The 24,071-nt window shown below is 44.2% G+C and overlaps 1 protein-coding gene across 7 annotated transcripts in view; it reads right to left on the bottom strand.

The window, feature by feature from the left end:
* Positions 1–18,176: 18,176 nt before the first annotated feature.
* Positions 18,177–24,071, bottom strand: part of LOC137375453 (rho guanine nucleotide exchange factor 26-like) — a 225,825-nt gene continuing 219,930 nt past the window's right edge. For all 7 annotated transcript variants that reach the window (XM_068042725.1, XM_068042727.1, XM_068042726.1 and 4 more), the window contains exons 14-15: positions 23,949–24,053; positions 18,177–18,520 (exon numbers count right to left, since the gene is read on the bottom strand). In XM_068042725.1, the coding sequence (XP_067898826.1) occupies positions 18,378–18,520; positions 23,949–24,053 (248 nt within the window). In that variant the 3' untranslated portion in view covers positions 18,177–18,377. The remainder of the gene's footprint in view (positions 18,521–23,948; positions 24,054–24,071) is intronic.

Here is a 24,071-nt window from a genome sequence, read left to right as displayed (position 1 = left end):
CTCTCTTTTGTTCCTTGTCTACCATCAATTCACTGTGAGCTGCCTGCTGCGTCTGAAATAATTAAGGAAGGTGATGATGGAAAGTCGCAGATGTCTTGGAGGCCAGTGGAGTGGCAGCTTTGTATTTAGTTTTTAGTTTTTTTTAGTTTTAGAGATACAGCACTGAAACAGGCCCTTCGGCCCACCGAATCTGTGCCGACCATCAACCACCCATTTATACTAATCCTGCACTAATTCCATATCCCTACCACATCCCTATCTGTCACTATATTTCCCTACCAGCTACCTATACTAGGGGCAATTTATAATGGCCAATTTACCTACCAACCTGCAAGTTTTGTTTTGGCTGTGGGAGGAAACCGGAGCACCCGGAGAAAACCCACGCAGACACAGGGAGAACTTGCAAACTCCACACAGGCAGTACCCAGAATTGAACCCAGGTCGCTGGAGCTGTGAGGCTGCGGTGCTAACCACTGCGCCACTGTGTTCCTTGTATTCATTAAAATAAGAACCCCCAAATACTTTTTCCTTAATTGCTAGATCTGATGTCATAGAGAGATACAGCACTGAAACAGGCACTTCGGCCCACCGAGTCTGTGCCGAACATCAACTACCCATTTATACTAATCCTACATTAATCCCATGTCCCCTACCACATCCCCATCTTCCCTCAATTCTCCTACCACCTACCTACACTACAGGCAATTTACAATGGCCAATTTACCTATCAACTTGTAAGTCTTTGCCTGTGGGAGGAAACCCACACGGTCAGGGAGAACTTGCAAACTCCGCGCAGGCAGTACCCAGAACTGAACCCGGGTCACTGGAGCTGTGAGGCTGCGGTGCTAACCACTGTGCCGCCATCATTGAGGATGGGGATATTTGTGGCCCCTCCTCCTTCTGTTAGTTGTTTAACTGTCCACCACCATTCACGACTGGATGTGCCAGCCTGCAAGGAGGGAAAATATTTTGTCTTTGGATGTGGATTATGTTTACAGTGAGACGGTGTGATCGCAGGAAATAAAATACTACAAATGCTGGAAATCTGAAAATAAAAACAGAACAAGATACAAATACTCAACAGGTCAGGCAGCATCTGTGGAGCAACAGTTCAAGTCATTCGATGCTTCAGATCTGAGACCCTCAGGATCTGGTGCAATTCTTGGACCTGTGACAATGACTGACTTCTGTTTCTGCACAGCTGCTACCTGACCTATTCATATCTTGGGGTGTGGACATCACTTGTAAGGCCAGCATTTACTGCCCATCCCTAGATGCCCTGAGAAAGTGGTATGTCGTTCTTGAACACGCACACTATGATACAACTGAGTTTCAAAGGGCAGTTTCAACCACCTTGGTGTGGATCTGGAGTCGTACATAGATGAGAGTAAGGAGGGCAGGTGTCCTTCCCTAAAAGGATATTGGTGAACCAGTTGGGTTTTTACAACAATCCAACAACTTCATGGTCATTTTTGCTGATACAAGTTTATTTATTTCCAGATTTTCTAAACTGAATTGAAATTCTCAAACTGCCATGGTTGGATTGAAACTTGTATTCTCTGGAGTATTATATCCCACAGGACTATTTTGAGGAAGAGCGGGGGTTCTCCGCAGTGTTCTAACTGATATTTATAACTCAATCAATATCACAAAAATTGCTATCATTGCTTTTTGTGGGACCTTGCTGTATGCAAATCAGCTCTGGTTTTTCCTACATTAGTGACTAAGGGTTTAAAAAAAAGTCTTTAATTGGCTGGAAAGCACTTTGGGACACATTCCGGTCATGAAAAAGACTATATAAATGCAAGTCTTGCTTTTCCTTCCCCTTTTACTGTCAATGAAACTCACTACCTCCACCAGAATGGATTCACAGGAGATACCCTATGCTGCAGTGAAATAAGTAGGTCATCTGAACAATAGGTGTAGATGTTTGTGGGAAGCACAGTGGCGCAGTGGTTAGCACCGCAGCCTCACAGCTCCAGCGACCCGGGTTCAATTCTGGGTACTGCCTGTGTGGAGTTTGCAAGTTCTCCCTGTGTCTGCGTGGGTTTTCTCCGGGTGCTCCGGTTTCCTCCCACAGCCAAAAGACTTGCAGGTTGATAGGTAAATTGGCTATTATAAATTGCTCCTAGTATAGGTAGGTGGTAGTGAAATACAGGGACAGGTGGGTTTGTGGTAGGAATATAGGATTAGTATAAATGGGTGGTTGATGGTCGGCACAGACCCGGTGGGCCGAAGGGCCTGTTTCAGTGCTGTATCTCTAAATATAAAAAAAATATTAAAAAAAATAAATAAATAAGCCAGAAACGAGATAAGGAATTTACCTATTGTCCTCAGTTGTATAAACGCATCTTCTGATCCATTGAAACATAAACTCCTCAGCAGCTGCAGTATATAATGTAAGAGAATTCTAAACCTGAGAGCCTGGTTTAATTTAAAACACTCCACTTGAATGTAACACAATGTACAAACCCTTTCTGTGGAAAAATAGTCAGATCCTGAAATGTGCAATTTGCATTCATGATTACAATTTTTATATGTTCACAATATTTTATCCTGAGATGAGCTTCCGACTACTTTTTTGTGCCATCACTAAAACCGTCTTTTCACTTCCAGTTGTCTTTTCACTTCCATAACATCGTCAGACTTCGCCCTGTCTCAGCTCATCTGCTGATGAAACCCTTATTCGTGCCTTTGTTACCCCTAGACTTGACTCTTCTGATGCACTCCTGTTTGGTCCCCCCACATTCTACCAGCCATAACCTTGAGGTCATCCAAACTTCTGCCTGTGTCTTAACTCACACCAAATCCCGTTCATCTATCACCCCAATGCTTGCTGACCTACCCTGGCTCCCAGTCAAGCAAAGTCTTGATTTTAAAATTCTCATTCTTGTTTTTAAATTCCTCCATGACGCTCCTCCCTAACTCTGTAATCTCCTCCAACACCACAACCTTGAGATCTCTGTGCTCACCTAATTCTGTCCTCTTGAGCATCCATGATTTTAATCACCCCAGCATTGTATTGTCGTGCCTTCCGTTCTCTAGGCCCCCAAGCACTGGAATTCCTTCCCAGCACATCTCTGCCTCTCTACCTCACTTTCCTCCTTTAAGATACTTCTTAAAACTAAGCTCTTTGACCAAGCTGTTGGTCATCTGATCTAATATCTCCATGTGTGGCTAAGTGTCCTATTTTGTTTTTATTATAATCCTGTGAAGTGCCTTGGGACATTTTATGTTAAAAGCACTATAAATATAAGTTTTAGCTGGAATATTGCATTTTTACACCACACAAAACATGGGATAATTGGAAGGTTTCAAGACTGAAATCAATGTATTTTTCATGGCATGCTATCACAGGATATGGAGGTAAAGCAGGAAAATTGAGTTGAGATACAAGATAACCTCACTGAATGTTGGATCAGACTTGAACCTAGGAACAGGGTTAGGCCATTCAACACCTCAAGCCTATTCCATCATTGAACTAGATTATGGCTGACCTGTATCTTAACTCCATCTACCTGCCTTAGAATCATTTGGCACAGAAGTTGTTTATTCAGCCTATTGTGCCTTGGTTCTGTAAACCTTAATACCTGTGCCTAAGAAAGAAATCTATTGATTTCAGTCTTGAAATTTTTAATTGACTCCTTGTCTCAACAGTTTTTTTGGGGGGTGGTGGTGGAACATTTCCAGATTTCCACTACCATTTGTATAAAGTGCTTCCTGACATCCTTGAATGACCCAATGCTAATTTTAAGGTTATGGCCCCTTTTTCTGAACTCTTCTACCAGAGGAAATTGTTTCTATCCTATCAAATCCTTTAATCATAAATATTTCAAATAGCTTAACTCTTTAGGCTTGTATTCCCTTGAATATGGAAGATTATGGGCGGCATAGTGGCGCAGTGGTTAGCACCGCAGCCTCACAGCTCCAGGGACCCGGGTTCGATTCCAGGTACTGCCTGTGTGGAGTTTGCAAGTTCTCCCTGTGTCTGCGTGGGTTTCCTCCGGGTGCTCCGGTTTCCTCCCACAAGCCAAAAGACTTGCAGGTTGATAGGTAAATTGGCCATTATAAATTGCCCCTAGTATAGGTAGGTGGTAGGGGAATTGAGGGAAGGTGGGGATGTGGTAGGAATATGGGATTAATGTAGAATTAGTATAAATGGGTGGTTGGTCGGCACAGATTGGGTGGGCCGAAGGGCCTGTTTCAGTGCTGTATCTTTAAATTCCAATAGACTTTTTAATAGTCATTTGGCAGTACAGAACTTGAGAATTGCTGAAAATAGAGACATGTTGTCAAAGCTTTTCGTCTTGCACTCATCAGAACAATCCACAAGAATAACCAATGTAAGGGAAAACAACAACTGCATGAGAAGAAAGTGCTGATTGGTTGGCAAGTGAACTCTGATTTTTAATTATTTTCTGTACCTGTTCACTAGCTGATTGGCATACATCTGTTTCTGTGCTCACCATTGTACGATATAATTCTCCTGTCCATATCAAACAACATATCCTCTGACTTCCCTTGAGCAATGCCACAGGATTAAACAAAAATTGTGATTTCTTCTGTGGCAGATATAATATGCTTTGCAGTAAATCACTTACAACTAGTTACAGGTAAGGAATAACAACACTGCTTATGTAGCTGAAATGTGCACTGCTTGTTCTTAGTTGAGCTAAGCATTTCTCCTGGTGTTGTTGTCGTCACAAGCAAGCGTGTTGAATGTTGACATCTCTTTGCAACACTTTTGAGACACCTTACTGGGTAGATCTGCTTTTGATGAAAATGACCTGAGCTTTGCGCTGTTGGGGTGGTGAGGGTCAATATGGTGTCTCTAAACTACATTCTTTACTTACAATCGGAAGTTCTAATTAGCATTATTGAGAATAATCAGCCTTTAAGATGATTAAAGGATTTGATAGGATAGAAACACTTTCCTCTGGGAGAGTTCAGAAAAAGGGGCATAACCTTAAACTTAGAGCTAGGTCGTTCAAGGGTGAAGTCCGGAAGCACTTCATACAAATGGTAGTGGAAATCTGGAATGCTTCCACCAGCAGCCCCCCCTCACCTGCCCCCCACCCCCCCCCACCACCCCCAGAGATGCACAAAAGCCAGGTTGGGAAGAATGCAGAGTTCTTGGATGGCTGTAGGCTGGACAAGGACAATCACTCCTGTCTTTCAAGTCCTAATGCAAATTGAAACTTGTTTTACTCCAACCCCCAATATTTGTCGACCCAAAAAAGTAAAATGTAATTATGTTTAACTGCAGTACTGTATCTTCAAAACTATATTATGTTAGAAATTTATAATAAATTGTAGTTCCACATCCTCACCACTTGGTGTGCTATGTTTAATAATGGTCACTTTGGTGCCACTTTGGTTTGGGATGTTCCAGTCAGAATGGAGAATGGTCACAGGGTGAGACCTTCCATGAATGTTTTATTCTCTATCACAGGTCCAGTGAGGTCCATAGATGTGCCTTGGCTGTATAGTATCACTCTCGCCTCTAAATCAGATGAGTTCAAGCCCCACTCCAGAAATTTGAGCACATAATCCAGACTGACACTTCAGTGCAGTACTGAGGGTGTGCTGTGCTGTCAGAGGAGCCATCTTTCAGATAAGGTATTAAACCGAGACCCATCTGCCCTCTTAGGTGATGTAAAAATCCGAAGGCACTATTTTAAAAAAGGGTATTTTGGGCAACATTTATCCCACAACCAACATTGCCAAAGCCAAATTATCTGGCCATTTATTTAATTACTATCTGTGGGAACTAACTCTGCACAAATTGGCTACCACGTTCCCTACATTACAACGGTGACTACCAGTTCAAAAGTACGTTATCGGCTATAAAGCACCTTGGAATGTCCTGAGGTCACAAAAGATGCTACATAAATGCAAGTCTTTCATTACAATTGAGTCTGCCTTAATTTAACAGCTTTGAAATTGTATATTTGCCATTGCATAAAATTTACATAACTTCCTTTTCAATGTGTATAGTCATGCGATCTAAACTTGCTCCACCTTCGAAAGTTGGCATGTGACCTGAATGCTCACCATTAAGAGTTAATGAGCTCTCCATGTTGTAGTGCCTGTCCAACCACACCTCTCCTGTTATGAGGACAGGCATTTCTTAAACCAAATGTAATTTCTGGATTTACTTTGCTCAGAAGATTACAATTCATCCTTTATCTTTCTCTGCAGATTTCAGAAGTAGAATATAAATTCTATTGTGGCTACAGATAAAAGCCAAAAATCTAACAAAAGGGATGATGCATTTATCCAGCAAAATCCAGCATTTATGAAGCAAATATTCAAGGTTTGATTCTAAACAGACTAGCAGAATGGTTAGTAGAATGTTGCTGTTTGTTTTAGCAGGAGGTGTTTGTGTCAGAGGTTCCTTCACCTTTGGCAAATGTCAAACACTTCATGCTGGATTCCATTAGTCACTCATCAAAAACAGGAAGCAATCTAGTCCTCTGTAGTTAAAAGAAAATGAGTGACTATGTTATGACAATCTTTGACCTTGTTGTTGATAAATAACACATCAAGGTGCAATTTCAAGCTAATTCAGTAGCTATCTAAACTAAAATTCTTGGGCCAATATCATTACTGAAGACAGAAGATGTACCCTCAAAGTAACATCTTTCAGTCTGGCAGGGATGCCTAAAGGGACACAGGCACTTACCTAAGCCCAGAGAACTTAGCTGCAAGAATCAAGGCTTAACCAACACAAGGCATCGTTAGACTCCCCCCTGATTGTCCATCCAGGAATTCCCGCCCCATCCATTATCAACAGCGCTCAGGAGTATTGTGAACCAAACTGGCTCACGTCAGATTGCTGAGTCTGTCGTGGTAGAACCAACAATAGTGCGCCTGAAACCACCAACCCCCCAACCCCCACTCCCCCTTACATGAAGTAACAAAGTAACCTGAAGTAACTTTCAAAGTAGTTAATAAAATAACAAAGAACTAAGAACAATACAGCACAGGAACAGGCCATTCGTCCCTCCAAGCCTGCGCCGATCTTGATGCCTGCCTAAACTAAAACCTTCTGCACTTCTGGGGACCGTATCCCTCTATTCCCATCCTATTCATGTATTTGTCAAGATGCCTCTTAAACGTCGCTATCGTACCTGCTTCCCCCACCTCCCCCGGCAGCAAGTTCCAGGCACTCACCACCCTCTGTGTAAAGAACTTGCCTCGCGCATCCCCTCTAAACTTTTCCTGTCGCACCTTAAACCTATGTCCCCTAGTAACTGACTCTTCCACCCTGGGAAAAAGTTTCTGACTATCCACTCTGTCCACGCCGCTCATAACTTTGTAAACCTCTATCATGTCGCCCCTCCACCTCCGTCGTTCCAGTGAAAACAATCCGAGTTTATCCAACCTCTCCTCATAACTAATGCCCTTCAGACCAGGCAACATCCTAGTAAACCTCTTCTGTACCCTCTCCAAATCCTCCACGTCCTTCTGGTAGTGTGGCGACCAGAATTACACGCAATATTCTAAGTGTGGCCTAACTAAAGTTCTAACCTCGGATCATTCAAAAAAAATATTCTGAATGGATTGTTTATAAAGCAATATGGAAAAATTAAGCACTTTTGGCAAAAGAACTAGAGGGGAGAACAGGCAAAAAAATGTTCAACAGCAAGTCATGGTGATGTGGAATACACTGGCTGAAAGCCACTGGAAACAGATTCAGTAGTAACTTTCAGATATTTAAAGGGGAGAAAATCACATTGCTACAGGGACAGAGTCAGGGGAGTGGGACCAATTGGATAGCTCTTTCAAAGAGCCAGCACAGGGACGAAGGGCTGAATGACTCCCCCTGTACTGTAAGATATAAAGTAATAAAATGTGTCACTAGATGGCAGCAACACTGCAGCTGTGAAGTCATTCTCCCAGATCTAACAAGTGGCCAATTTTGCCACTGATCCAGAATATTCATGTCAAAAAAAAATTGCAGTGAAATATTTTGTGTTGGGAAGAAAAGAGCCCTGTGGAAATCTAACTACAAGAGATAAAACTGAGGGGTGAGATGTGGTCCCGTTAAAGGAGATTCTCTAATGGATTCACAGCTGCAGCGTTACTGCCACCTAATGACAAGTTGTATTATTTTATTTCTTACAGAATGATGCAGCACAAAGACCATTCGGCCCTTTGTGCTCGTGCCAGTTCTTTGAAAGAGCTATCCAATTGGTCCCACTCCCCAATTTACCCTGTCTCTTTCTCCATAGTAATGCGGTTTTCTACACTACAACTATTTTAAAGTTTGTATCAGATGGTTATGGATTCAGGTCGCACTCCATAGATTTGATGTGCAAATCTCTAGTGCGGTACTGAGGGAGTGCTGCGCTGTCGGAGGTACCATCTTTCAGATAAGACCTTAAACTGAGGCCCCGTCTATCCTCTCAAGTGGATGTAGAAGATCTCCGGGCAGTATTAAGAAGAAAAGCAGGAGCGTTCTCTCAATGCCCTGGCCAACACTTATCCCTCAACCAACACCTAAAAAACAGATTATCTGGTCATGATTTCATTGCCGTTTGTGGGAGCTTGCTGTTCACGAATTGGCTGTTGTGTTTCCTATATTACAACAGTAATTGCACTTCAAAAAGTACTTTATTGGCTACAAAATGCTTTAGGATATCTTGAGGCCATGGAAAGGTACTAAATGCAAATTCTTTCTTTCACCTAATCAATAAAGACACTCATAAAGCTTTGAGCTTCTAGTGTTACTGTCAATTTTAACTCAGGACCTTTCTGTCCCTGTAGACTTATGCAGTCAATGCTGGAAATTTCAGAAACCTGTAGTGTAGGAGATGAAGGATTCTTAATTACAGTGTCTGAAATATATTCAGCGATTTGAAAACCAACTTTACTGAAATGGTTTTGCTTTATTAATTACTGACTGTTTTGTCAGTAAGCCAGTTGTATTTGACTTGATGTCTGTGCAGTTGAGAATTTAAAATCATTCAACCTTTTATACAGATCTGAGGGTAGGACAAAATAATACAGGAAAATATTAACAAAATGCATGAATTTCTGTGGGAAAATCTGAATATTATCATTTGTGTCAATTGAATGAACATTTCATTCTCCAGTAATCTCCTTAGTCCCTTTCTGTTTTGAATTTAAATGAATATTTAACAGAAAGTTTGATTTAAGCAGTGGAATCAAGTGCATTGATCATGAATATTCCTCCTTTCCTTGGGCTGTATCAGTACTTTGGTTATATCATGTATCATTTATATTAGTTGAAGGTTTTACTTTTCTATAACTAACTGCTTGCCAGTCCTATAGAACTGCCATACATCTTATCCTTGAAGTGCTGTTGCTGGTTTAATTCAATGCATTACTATGAAATAAGCTGCCATTGTAAGAGAAAAACTTGATTAGATACATCTCTCTGGGTATCTAATGTTTCACACCTGAGAAATGGGAAGCATCAACACAGCATTCCTTGCCTTTATACTCAAGTTTATTATAACTCAAAGCGGATATAAACAAGTCTGACCTGGCATGCATTTCCTGTGAAAAAGCTGGAACTCAGCTCTGCAATGTTCCCCCAGACCTCATATATATGCTAATGAGGTCAGTCAGGGGAGCTCTGTGCTCTATCTCTATTTTGGCTGCTCTCAGCTCCTGTGATTCTCTCAAATATATTATTTGGAAATGACAGCACTGAGACAGACTCTTCAGTCTATCCAGTCCACATTGCTCTTTTTCCTCTGCATAAGCCGTAGTCCGAGTCGTTTTTGCCCACCCTATTTTTAGATCCCTTCAATTCCCTTTCCTTCATACACCCATCCAACCTATTCTTCAATATTGAATTGGTCGCTACTAACTCCAGTCGTTCATGCTATAGCCTCATAACCCAGTGTTGTAGGGTTGCCAACCCGACAGGATTGCCCTGGAGTTTGCAAGAATTAAGATCAATCTCCTGGACATTGCTGCGAGTAAAAGCAGAGAAAAATCACAGCAACATGAAAAGAAAGTGTCTTCCCCCACCTCGCCCACCCCCCCCCCCCCCCCCATTTTCTTTGAACACTTTCTTTTATTAGTTACAAAAATATTGGAGATTGGGTGGAAAAAGGACTGTTTGACCAAGTGGGGCAGTTGGAGCTCATGTGATGAAACCTTCAGGAATACGTTCAGAGTTGGAAACACTGCCTGTAGGTAATAAAAAAAAGTTCCAAATCTCTACCATTTAATATTATACATGACTCCTCATTCTCGCCCTCTCAATCATTGGAAACTGTCTGTTGTATTTACATAATGCCTTTAACATGAACAACAAAGAACAGTACAGCACAGGAACAGACCATTCGGCCCTCCAAGCCTGGGCCGATCTTGATGCCTGCCAGAACTAACACCTTCTGCACTTCCGGGGCCCATATCCCTCTATTCCCTTCCTATTCATATATTTGTCAAGATGTCTCTTAAACGTCGCTATCGTATCTGCTTCCACCACCTCCCCTGGCAGCAAGTTCCAGGCACTCACCACCCTCTGTGTAAAAAACCTGCCTTGCACATCCCCTCTAAACTTTGCCCCTCGCACCTTAAACCTATGTCCCCTAGTAACTGACTCTTCCACCCTGGGAAAAAGCTTCTGACTATCCACTCTGTCCATGCCGCTCATAACTTTGTAAACCTCTATCATGTCGCCCCTCCACCTCCGTTGTTCCAGTGAAAACAATCCGAGTTTATCCAACCTGTCCTCATAGCTAATGCCCTCCAGACCAGGCAACATCCTGGCAAACTTCCTCTGTACCCTCTCCAAAGCCTCCACGTCCTTCTGGTAGTGTGGCGACCAGAATTTCACGCAATATTCTAAGTGTGGCCTAACTAAGGTTCTGTACAGCTGCAACATGACTTGCCAATTTTTATACTCTATGCCCCGACCGATGAAGGCAAGCATGCCGTATGCCTTCTTGACTACCTTATCCACCTGCGTTGCCACTTTCAGTGACCTGTGGACCTGTACGCCCAGATCTCTCTGCCTGTCAATACTCCTAAGGGTTCTGCCATTTACTGTATACTTCCCACCTGTATTAGACCTTCCAAAATGCATCACCTCACATTTGTCCGGATTAAACTCCATCTGCCATTTCTCCGCCCAAGTCTCCAAACGATCTATATCCTGCTGTATCCTCTGACAATCCTCATCATTATCCGCAACTCCACCAACCTTTGTGTCGTCCGCAAACTTACTAATCAGACCAGCTACATTTTCCTCCAAATCATTTATATATACTACAAACAGCAAAGGTCCCAGCACTGATCCCTGCGGAACACCACTAGTCACATCCCTCCATTCAGAAAAACACCCATCCACTGTTACCCTCTGTCTTCTGTGACTGAGCCAGTTCTGTATCCATCTTGCCAGCTCACCTCTGATCCCGTGTGACTTCACCTTTTGCACCAGTCTGCCATGCGGGACCTTGTCAAAGGCTTTACTAAAGTCCATATAGACAACATCCACCGCCCTTCCCTCATCAATCATCTTCGTCACTTCCTCAAAAAACTCAATCAAATTAGTAAAACACGACCTCCCTTTCACAAAACCATGCTGTCTCTCGCTAATAAGTTCGTTTGTTTCCAAATGGGAGTAAATCCTATCCCGAAGAATCCTCTCTAATAGTTTCCCTACCACTGACGTAAGGCTCACCGGCCTATAATTTCCTGGATTATCCTTACCACACTTCTTAAACAAAGGAACAACATTGGCTATTTTCCAGTCCTCTGGGACCTCACCTGTAGCCAATGAGGATGCAAAGATTTCTGTCAAGGCCCCAGCAATTTCTTCCCTTGCCTCCCTCAGTATTCTAGGGTAGATCCCATCAGGCCCTGGGGACTTATCTACCTTAATGCTTTGCAAGACACCCAACACCTCCTCCTTTTTGATAATGAGATGACTGAGACTATCTGCACTCCCTTCCCTAGGCTCATCATCCACCAAGTCCTTCTCCTTGGTGAATACTGATGCAAAGTACTCATTTAGCACCTCACCCATTTCCTCTGGCTCCACGCATAGATTCCCATCTCTGTCCTTGAGTGGGCCAACCCTTTCCCTGGTTACCCTCTTGCTCTTTATATATGTATAAAAAGCCTTGGGATTTTCCTTAATCCTGTTTGCCAATGACTTTTCATGACCCCTTTTAGCCCTCCTAACTCCTTGCTTAAGTTCCTTCCTACTGTCTTTATATTCCTCAAGTGCTTCATCTGTTCCTAGCCTTCCAGCCCTTACAAATGCTTCCTTTTCCTTTTTGACTAGGCTCACAATATCCCGTGTTATCCAAGCTTCCCGAAACTTGCCAAACTTGTCTTTCTTCCTCACAGGAACACGCTGGTCCTGGATTCAAATCAGCTGACGTTTGAAAGACTCCCACATGTCAGATGTTGATTTACCCTCAAACAGCCGCCCCCAATCTAAATTCTTCAGTTCCTGCCTAATATCGTTATAATTAGCCTTCCCCCAATTTAGCACCATCACCCGAGGACTACTCTTATCCTTATCCACAAGTACCTTAAAACATATGGAATTATGGTCACTGCTCCCGAAATGCTCCCCCACTGAAACTTCGACCACCTGGCCGGGCTCATTCCCCAATACCAGGTCCAGAATGACCCCATCCCTAGTTGGACTATTTACATGGTAAAGTATCCAAAGGTGCTTCACAGGAGCGATTATCAAACAAAACTTACTTCATGCTTTGTGCAAGACCAATAACAGATCATCTCTTTCGTTCCACTGAAAACGGTCACAATTTTTCCCCAGGTTTGTCTTTGGACTTCCTCATACCAGGCAGTGCCGAGCTACACTGCGCTGTACTCTCTCTATTTACCTCAACACCCTTTGTAGAACGGCGACCCTGGAAAGAGCAACTTTGACCCACTTCAAAGGCGAGCCTTTGAGGAAGAACTGTATCTCAATAACTCTGGGTATTTGAATGGTGATCTCAGAGATGGGACATATGTACATCAGCCTGTTGTTAACCTTTTGATAAGAGGCCACCTTCGCCTCTTGAAGCTGCAGGATATTACTTAAGTAATTTAAACAATGGACTTGCAGTTAATTCCTTCATATAAACTCTTCAATGGAGTATGTGTGCATATTTCCAATAAAAGTATTTGGGGAGATGATGGGTTGAGGCCTACATTCAAATATTATCGATTATAAATATACCCTAAGGTAGAATTTTCATAGTGGTTCACCCGTTTTTCCACCATTGCCTCAGCAAGAGATCAGGAAAACCCCTATGACAATTCCACCCCGTCAATTCCGAGATCAGTCCCATCTTTGCTGGTGTGATTCTACTTGGTGTTCAAGGACAGCATTGCCCCAATGCTTCTCAAGGTTCCACAGACAACAGAAAGTTCCTTCATACCTCACTGGCTAGAGTAACGATCTGCCGACATGAATTCAAATCACACCACTGCAACTGGGGAATTTCAATTCAATTAGGGTCATAGGTCGGAATTTTATGTTGGGTGGGAGGCCCCGCCTACTGGCCAAAAAGTCGGGGCGATCCCCGTCTCTGCCGGGCCTGGGAGCCATGCCAGGATTTTATGCTTAATTGGACTTGGGCGGGACTTCTGCCCATCTGAGGCAGGAAGTCCTGCCGAATGGAGCCGCCGGGCAAGCAGCGGGCTAGAAGCTCTCAGTCCCAGCAGCACCACCAAGAACGGTGACCACTGTTGCGACTACACCCAGCCACTGCAGGATTGTGGGTGCTGGTGCAGAGAAAAGGTATGTCTTTGGGGCCTTGTCAGGGACAATTGACCAAGCCCCGGCGAGGCAAGGGGGTGTTGGTTGTGGGTGGGGGGATGGTGGTGGTGGGTAGTGCTGTGCAGTGGGGGTGGTTGGGCAATGGGGGAAGGGCCTTCATGGGGCACAGGGTGCCACATCAAGAGTGGCCCCCTCCCCAGCCTACAGGCTCCTGGAGAGCCTAAGCCACCTGCCCGCCCATGGGTAAAATACCAGCAGCAGTGGGAGGAGGCCCTTAAGTGTCAGTTAATTGGCCACTCAAGGGCCTTGATTGGCCTGGGGAGGGCGGGCTGTTTCTCCCCACCATTGACCAGAAATTGAACTGGAGCAGCCTTATAAATACTGTGGCTACAAGCGCAGGTCAGCGGCTAGGAATCCTGAGGCAAGTAACTCACCACCTGACTCCCCAAAGCCTGTCCACCATTTACAAGGCACAAGTCAGGAATGTGATGGAATACTCTCCACGTGCTTGGATGGGTGCAGCTCCAACAACAGCTCAAGAAGCTCGACACCATTCAGAACAAAAGAAGCCCGCTTGATTGGCATCCCATTCACAAATATTCACTCCCTCCACCACCAACACACAGTGGCAGCAGATACACTGCAGCAACGCATCAAGGCTCCTTGGACAGTACCTTCCAAACTCGCGACCTCTACCACCTAGAAGGACAATGGCAGATGCATGGGAACACCACCACATGCAAGTTCCCCTCCAAGCCACACGCCATCCTAACTTAGAACTATATCACCGTTCCTTCACTGTTGCTGGGTCAAAATCCTGGAACTCCCTTCCTAACAGCACTGTTGGTGTACTTACCCCACATGGACTACAGCGGTTCAAGAAGGCAGCTCACCACCACCTTCTCAAGGGCAATTAGGGATGGGCAATAAATGCTGGCATAGCCAACGACGCCCATATCCCATGAATGAATTTTTTAAAAATTACTCAGTCTCTCACCACAGGACAACCCTCTCATCCCAAGAACCAATCTTATGAACCTTTGCTGCCACCGAGGCAATTACACCCTCCCTTAGATATTGAGACCAAAACTGCACACAGTAATCCAGGTGTGGTCTCACCAAAGCCTTGTACAATTGTAGCAATACTTCCTTATTCTTGTACTCCAATCCCTTGCAATAAAAGCCAACATGCCATTTACCTTCCTAATTGCTTGCTGTATCTGCATGCTAACATTGTGTTCCTTGTACAAGTTCACTCAAGTCTCTCTCAACATCAACATTTAAAAGTTTCATGCCTTTTAAAAAATATGCTGCTTTTCAATTCTTACTACCAAAGTGAACAACCTCATACTTCCCCACATTATACTCCATTTGCTACCTTGTTGCCCACTTACTTAACCCGTCCATATCTCTTTGCGGCCTCTTTGTGTCCTCATAGCTTCCTACTGGCAGCAAACTTGGATATATTATTCTTGGTCTCTTCATCTAAGTCATTAATATAGACTGTAAATAGCTGATGCCCCAGCACTGATTCTTGCGGCACTCCACTTGTTACAGCGTGCCAACTTGAAAGTATCTTGTTAATCCCTACTCTCTGCTTCCTGTCCATTAACTAATCAACCAATCCTCCATCCATCTAATATATTACCCCCAACACCATGAGCCCTTATCTTGCGCATTAAACTTTAGTGTGGCACCTTATTGAATGCCTTTTGGAAATCAAAGTATATTATGTATTAGTTCCCCTTTATCCGCCCAATCAGCTACTTCCTACTCTCAATAATCAGCAAAGTGATGGAAGAGAACATCGAAAGTGATATCAAGTTGCACTAACTCACGAATAAACTGCTCCCTAATGCTCAGTTTGGGTTCCGCCAGGACCGCTTGGCTCCAGGCCTCATTACAGCCTTAATCCAAACATGAACAGAAGATTTCATTTCCAGCAATGAGGAGAAAGTGACTGCCCTGACATCAAAGCAGTATTTGACTGAGTGTTGCATCAAGAAAGTCCTAGTAAAATTGAAGTCAGGGCAAAAACTCTCCACTGGTTGGAATCATACCTAGCACAAAGGTATGATTGCAGGAGGCCAATAATCACAGCCCAAGGATACTGCTGCAGAAGTTCTTCAGGGTAATGTCCTCAATCGAACCATTTTCAGCTGCTTCATCAGTGACCTTCCCTCCAACATAAGGTCAGAAGTGGGGATGCTCACTGATGATTGCAATGTTCAGTACATTCACTACTCCTCAGAGACTGAAGCAGCCCATCTCCATATGCAGCAAGTCCTGGACAATATCCAGGCTTGGGCTGATAAGTGGCAAGTAACATTCGTGCCACACAAGTGCCAGGCAATGGCCATCTCCAACAAGAGGGAATCTAACCATCTTGACATTCAATGGCATTACCATTGCTGAATCCCCCACTATCAACATCCTGGGAGTTACCATTGACCAGAAACTGAACTGGAGGAGCCATATAAATACCATGGCTACAACAGCAGGTCAGAGGTAGGGAATTCTGCAGCGAGGAACTCACCTCTTTTTTTTATTCATTCATGGTATGTGGGCGTCACTGGCTAGGCCAGCATTTATTGCCCATCCCTAATTGCCCTTGAGAAGGTCAGCTGCCTTCTTGAACCGCTGCAGTCCATGTGAGGTAGGTACACCCACAGTGCTGTTAGGAAGGGAGTTCCAGGATTTTGACCCAGCGACAGTGAAGGAGCGGCGATATAGTTCCAAGTCAGGATGGTGTGTGACTTGGATGGGAACTTGACTTCCCAATGCCTGTCCACCATCTACAAGGCACAAGTCAGGAGTGTGATGGAATACTCTCCACTTGCCCAGATGACTGTGTCCCCCACAACACTTAAGAAGCTCAATGTCATCCTGGACAAAGCAGCCCACTTGAATGGCACCCCATCCACCACCTTAAACATGCAGTGGCAGCAGTGTGTACCATCTACAAGATACTTCACTGTTGCTGGGTCAAAATCCTGGAACTCCTTTCCTAACAACATCGCACAGACTAAAGCAGTTAAAGAAGGCAGCTCACCACCACTTTCTCAAGGGAAATTAGGGATGGGGACAACAAATGCTGGCCTTACCAGCGATAGTCACATCCCTTGAATAAATATTTTTAAAACCTCCTGGCAACAGACGAATGTGTTTTCACTCACACACTAAACCGGCAATTCTTGCTAGATCCTCTCCCTGCTGGGTCTAGATATTGAAATGTACATTAAGTTGTTTCTTGTATTATAGGAAGGAAAAATGCCCTGTTCTTCCTCTGGCACATACACTTCTTCAACGGGCTGACATTTAGGGAGCGCGCTTCAATGAGGCAACAGTCTAGGCAAGACTGCCGGTTCCTGTGAAGTCAATGCAAGGCGTCGGGCACTCTGCCTCAGTGAACAGCACTCTGGCAACTGGATCATGGGTTGAAGCCTCTCTCAGAGGCTTTAGATAAAATCCAGGCCGACACGCCCAGAGCAGGACTGATGGAGCGCTGCGCAGGTGTTGTCTTTTGGATGAGATGTTAAACCGAGGTCCCGTCTGCCCTCTCAGGTGAACGTAAAAGATTCCATATCACTATTTGGATCAAGAGCAGGGGTATTTTCCCTGATGACCTGGCTAATAGCTATTCCTCAAACAACATCATGAAAAAAATGATCCAGTAATTATCACATTGCTGTCGTGGAAGCTTGCTGTGCACAAACTGCCTGTCACATTTCCTACATTGCAACAGTGACTACACTTCACTGGCTGTAAAGCTTTGGGATGTCCTGAGGCTGGGAAAATGCTGTATGAATACAAGTCCTATCTTTTTGAATGGGTTTTTGCATTATACAGCAGAGCCCATAGTTTGAAATATATAAAACAGGCTGATTGGAACTTGAAGCTCACTCTCTCGTCAGGAACAATCAAGTGTAAAAGCACCTTAAAAGGGGGCAACAAACAGGGCTGTAAAAACATCAGTAACCTTCCTCCTCCCACACCCTTGGTACAACTTTTCTGTAATAAACTGCATCTTTATTCAGTGCAATGCAATTACATTAACAGTACTACAGAGCAACTCATAGTGGGGTCTTCCCCGTAGGTGCCTTCATTGTTTGGTTTGTATTTAAGAAAAGGTCCAGCAGCAATATTTTGGCTTAAAAAACATCCATTATTTACATGAAGAAATTCCGATACTCGCCCAATCGATAATTGCTGCTTTCAATAAAAAGTGTTAACCTCTTGCTGCTCCATTCAATGGTCCTTGGGGGTATCATTCCTTATTTGTCCTCATTAACAACCCCCCCCCACCCCCCACCAATTCATCACTGGGCAGTGTCAGACATGATTTGCTGAGGTCCAAGTGCAATATCGGACAGGCCATTCATCCTGGGACTTTCTTGACCATGTTTTATTTATGACCCCCCCCCCCCACCCCCACCACCCACCCCCATGGTCCTTTCAAGTGGTGCGGCCCACATTACAGAGAATTCTCTCAGACGACTTTGTCCTAAGACTTGACTTGGACCGGGAAGGCGATGCAAAGATCTGGGACCGACCCTCCGTGAGGCCTCAAGCACGTCCCCTCCTCAGCAAATGGCGGATGGGAGAATGCCGAGACTCTCGGAACTTGTGTCCGCTTCCTCTCCCTTTCTCAGACGTTTGTCTCCAGTCCCAGCAGGCGGCCCATACGTTGCATGTTCTTGCTGATTGTGGCTTGGCAGGTGATGATCTTGGCGCACTCCATCGGAAACCAGCCTATCTCACCGTCTCGCAAACGCTCGCCTTCATACCAGCCTGCAAGAGGTCAAGAGGTACTTTAGTGTCCATTTTTATAAAAATTTTTTGTGCATGTAAGTGTGTATGTGTATGTGTGCGTGTGTGTATGTATGTGTGCATGTGTGCGCGTGTGTATATTTGTGTGCGTGTATGTGTGCATGTATGTGTATGTGTGCGCGTGTGTATATTTGTGTGCGTGTATGTGTGCATGTATGTGTATGTGTGCGCGTGTGTATATTTATGTGTGTGTATGTTTGTGTGTGTATGTGAGGTACCTTAACTTTTTTTCTTTTTCCCCTCTCTGAATATTGACTTCAGAATGGCATCATGGATTATAGGACTGGCATGTGGGACATGAGCAATTGATACAATGTGATTCCAAAGAGAAATGCTCTAAGAATTGGTGGTGGAGGAGGTATCGCTACAAAATCAGAAAGTGTGCTTCCGACAGGGAGAGAGAATGGTTACAGAAATTAGGATTATATGGATATACCAAAGAATATAGGCTGATACAAATCGGTTATTAATTGTACAAGTTTCTCAAAGAACAAGGGAAGTTAGATTTAAACAAACAAGTCAGGATACAGTGGAACCAGTGGAAGGCGAATGTGTCCAGGAGGAACAGACAACACTGCTACAGATAGAGACTCATCACTAGGATAAGGCTCAGAATGCAAAGACTATCCTCTCAGGGAAATCATGTAACCCTACAATACAGAAGACCATTCGGCCCACTGAGTCCATGCTGGCTCTCTGCAAGAGCAATTTAGCTAGTCTCACTCCCTCACCCTTTGCCCATAGCCCGACAATTTTTTTTCTCTTCAGGTGTTTATCCAAATCCCTTTTGAAAGCCATGATTGAACTTGCTTCCACCACACTCTCAGGCAGTGCATTCCAGATCCTAACTACACGCTGCAGAAAAAACCTTCTCCTCATGTCGCTTTTGGTTCTTTTGTCAATCAACTTAAACCTGTAGCCTCTGGTTCTCGACCCTTCTGCCACTCTCCTGCACTGTTTTCCTTTTCAAGTACACATCCAATTTCCCTTTGAAAGTTCCTATGGAATCTGATTCCACTGCTCTTTCATGCATTCAAATTCTGGAAACAATGCTAATTACTAGCATGTAGAGTTCAATCTATTCAATAGGCAGGCTATCTAATGCTCTTTACTTATCAGCAGTCACAGGCATCTAAGCTTAAACTAACCTCAAAAATTTACATCAATCTCAGACACCGTCCCAACCGTAAGTTTACAATCAGGAAGCAATTACTGCTGAATTACTGTGGTATAACTTTGTAACCTCCGTTATTTATTTCATCAGTTAACGCCATCTAGTAATTATTTTGACATTCAATGTTTAAATTTCAAAGCTGCTAACCATATTTCTATGGTTAATAATTGTTAGTTCATAACTTTGTTGTCTGACTTTCTCCTTTGATAACTGGCAAGTAAGGGTTAATTTGATTACTTGGTAGCTTGTGTGATGGGAGGTCAGTGGTATAATGGTTCCTCGAATCTGAACTGGTTGATGTAAAAGCAGATCGACCACATCATTAACACCCAGACACAGACTGGATGGTCCACTCTCGGAGGGTCCCTGACATGGAGTTAAGGTGAAAGGTTGCGGATTACTCTGGTGCCCTTGATCAATATTATTGTCAGTGTTTCAATCGCAATGTTCTTACAGGATGTCATGCCAAGGGTAGTTTGGGCTTTTTTTTTCTATTTGTTCTTGGGATGTGAGCATCACTGGCTAGGCCAGCATTTGTTTCCCATCTCTAATTGCCCTTGAGGAGGTGGTGGTGAGCCGCCTTCTTGAACCGCTGCAGTCCATCTGGTGCGGGTACACCCACAGTGCTTGGTGAGTTGCTGCAGTGCATTTTGTAGATGGTACACACTGCTGCCACTGTGCGTCGGTGGTGGAGGGAGTGAACATTTAATGTGGTGGATGAGGTGCCAATCAAGCAGGCTGCTTTGTGCTGGATGGTGTCGAGCTTCTTGAGTGTTGTTGGAGCGGCACCCATCAAGTGGAGAGTATTCCATCACACTCCTGACTTGTGCCTTGTAGATGGTGGACAGACATTGGGGAAACAAGAGGTGAGTTACTCGCTGCAGAATTCCTAGCCTCTGACCTGCTCTTGTAGCCACAGTATTTATATGGTTGCTCCAGTTCAATTTCTGTTACCTGGTAACTCCCAGGATGATGATTTGGTTGGGGGTGGGTGGTGAGATTCAGCGATGATGATGTCGTTGAATGTCAAGGTGAGAGGGTCAGATTCTCTCTTACTGGGGATGTTCACTGCCTGGCACTTATGTGGCACGATTGTCACTAGATATTTCTTTTATAGTCTCAGAAATGAGATTAGCCAGATATTCAAGACTTTTGATTGATGTACCTTGATGATAAAAAAATGACATGCTGCCAAATTTTCCTTCAGCGGATTAAATGGGTTGTATAGAGTTTAAGATGAAGTAGATTGTCTACAGATTCCTGTGGAATAAATAGGCTTGATTGGCAGAATGGGTTTTCCTTATTCCTTGGGCACATACCCACCCTATACCACACACCATGCAGCAACTGGGAATGTGTATGGGTGACTCCTTTCTCACCCTCTGTTAGTGCTACTCTAGAAACAGCATGGAAGTGGCCTGAGTAAGAATGAGTGAATGCAGGAAATCATGCATCGCCTATTGACTTCAACATGACTAAGATACAGGGAGGAGAAGGAAGACAACATTTTCAGAGCTAAGAGTGTGCAGGAAAAGCAGGCTCAATAGGAACAGGAGAAGGCCATTCAGCCCCTCAAGCCTGCTCTAATCCATCCAATTGGATCACGGCTAATTTGTACCTCAACTCCATTTACTCGCCTTAGCTCCATATTGCTTGATACAGAAATGTATCGAACTCAGTCTTGAAAGTTCCAACTGACCCCCAACTTTCGCAACCTTTATCTGGGGGAGAGAATTCCGGATAAATTGGAGTAAGGGTATAGGAAGAGGGGAGGAGGGTGGGAGTGACACTGGGGACAGGAAGGAGGGGTGGGAGTGAGACTGGGGACAGGAAGGAGGGGTGGGATCGCCTTTTTACCCCGGTTGCTCTCAATGTGGTTGAAACTGGCAAGGTTGCACCTATTGTCCGTCTCTAGTTAACCTGAGCAGTTGGTGATGGGCCTTCAACTTGAACTGATCCAGTTCTTGTGGTGATGGCACACAACAATTATTTTGACACATGACTGGCTTGCCAGGAAGCATTTTTTCACATGACGGGTAGTGGAAGTATGGAACTCTATCCACCATCCCCCCCACCCCGTGCCAAAAAACTGTTGAAGCTGGGGGGGGGGGTCCATTGAAAATTTCAAAACTGAGTTTGACAGATTTTTGTCAGGTGAGGCTATTAGCGATGATGGAACCAAGGTGGGTAACTAGAGTTAAGATACAGATCAGCCGTGATCTAACTGAATGGCAAAACAGGCCCAAGGGGCTGAATGGCCTCCTCCTGTTCCTATACTGGGAATCGCAGGTCAGAAAGGAGTGGCAGTTTCCGTCCCTGAAAGAGAATGAGGAACCGCATTTAAGATTTTTTTGAAGGCAATCTACCGCCTTGTATAAATTACATCCATAGAACTCTGTTGTGACCTTATGACCTCTTGGTGTTCTTGGTCTTACACCATAACTGCCATGCTACCACATGCAAACTTTTTCTCGTATTGTATCCTGCGCAGCATTTACACCAGAACTGAGAGGTTTTAAATATCAGGAAAGACTAAACAGGATTAGGATCTTTTCTCTAGAGAAATGAAGACATAGACACCAAAACCAGGGGCCATAAATAGTGTATAACAGTAATAAATCTAGTAAGGAATTCAGGAGAAACTTCTTTACCCTGTCATGCAGGCCCCCACCTGCCAAGAATGAGGCACATTAATTTTGCCACATGGACATTAAATTTCAAATGGTTGCTGGGAAGAAGAGAAGGCCTGTTACAAGGGATTGCAGGCCCCTGGCTGGAAGGACATTTTTGCATATTAACAGACATTGCTTGGAACAAAGGAGCTATCCCCTGACCCACCCAATACACAAAGCAGTTATACCAGTCATGTGACTACCCTGCTGGCCAACTTGGGGAGTTTTAAATTGCAGAGACAGTTTTTGAACTGGGAAAGCAGAATGCTCCTGGATTGAAAAGACCTGCCTGTCTGCTCCCATCTTTTTCTCACGGAACTCCAAATCCCCTGAAGTCACATGAACCCCAAGAGAGAGAAAAGTCTCCTACAGTGGACAAGGTTTAAGAAGAATACTGGGCCCCAACAAAAAGCAAGACCATATCTTCAATCAAGGACACTCCAGCGAGCTCGAAGCACAGTAACAAAAAAACGCTCCTCAGAGATTGCCTCAAATCTTTCCACTTTATTTTTTCTTCTGCTCTTTTCTGTCCCTATCTGCATGTGTGTATTGCATATGCATGCTAGTGTGGGCGCATCGTGTATCCATAGGCATTAACCGAATTAGAGTTTAAGTTTAATAAATTTCACTTTTCTTTAAACCTAAGAAAGCTTGTTTGTGCTCGGTTCTTTGCCTTATAATTGGAAAGCGGTGAATAAGGATTCATCAAGGGGAGCTCAAAACACAATGTGTTTAAAAATAAAACCTTGTTACGGTAAGACCAGGTGAAGGCTGAGAGGGACCCCTAGACACCTTTCTCACCAGGTCGTAACAACCCAGAGAGTGGTGAGAATGTGGAACTTGCTACCACTGTAGCTGAGGTGAATACCTTAAATGCATTTAAGGGGAAACTAGATAAGCATATGAGGAAGAAAGGAAGAGAAGAATATGTTGATAGGGCAAGATGCAGAAGGGTGGGAGGAGGCTCATATGGAGCATAAACCAGCCCCTGGTGCACATAGGCATGGATCAGTACAGCTGAATTGTGTGTTTCTGTGGTAAATGCTATTTGGTAGGTACAAAACACCGGGAATTTCCTCGGAGATCCTTCTGTTCTGCCAATGCAAGATTGGTGGAAATTTGGAAGAAGATCCCGCCGCGGTATACAGTGCACATTCACCCATCTCCGTGGTCGCTGACCGACATTGGCTCCTGGTTCAGCAATGCCTCGATTTTAAAATTTGCAAACTTCTTTTCTAATCCCTCCGTGGCCACACCCCTCCCTGTCTCTGTAATCTGCTCCAGTCCCACAACCCTCCAAGATATCTTCACTCCTCCAATTCTGGCCCCTTGATCTTCCCCAATTTTAATCGCTCCACTATTAGTGACTGTGGCTTCAGCTGCCTGGGCCCTAAGCTCTGGAATTCCCTTCCTAAACCGCTCCGCCTCTCTACCTCAATTTCCTCCTTTAAGGGGCTCATTAAAACTTAACTCTTTGACCAAGCTTTTGGACAGTAGCCCTCAATCACCCTATATCCACAAGTGCACAGGGTAGAATACTCACCATCCTCTACACTCTGGTACAGCAGGACCACATCAGCTACCTGGAGGGATAGCTCGTCAGGCTGTTTGGCTGGGTACGTTCTGGTGATCTCCACCTGGGTCAAGGCTGCCAGGAAGAGAAAGT

This window comes from Heterodontus francisci, chromosome 11 (genome assembly GCF_036365525.1).
Source record: "Heterodontus francisci isolate sHetFra1 chromosome 11, sHetFra1.hap1, whole genome shotgun sequence".
Classification (NCBI taxonomy): Eukaryota; Metazoa; Chordata; class Chondrichthyes; order Heterodontiformes; family Heterodontidae; genus Heterodontus; species Heterodontus francisci.
This window is presented reverse-complemented; position numbering and strand designations above follow the sequence as displayed.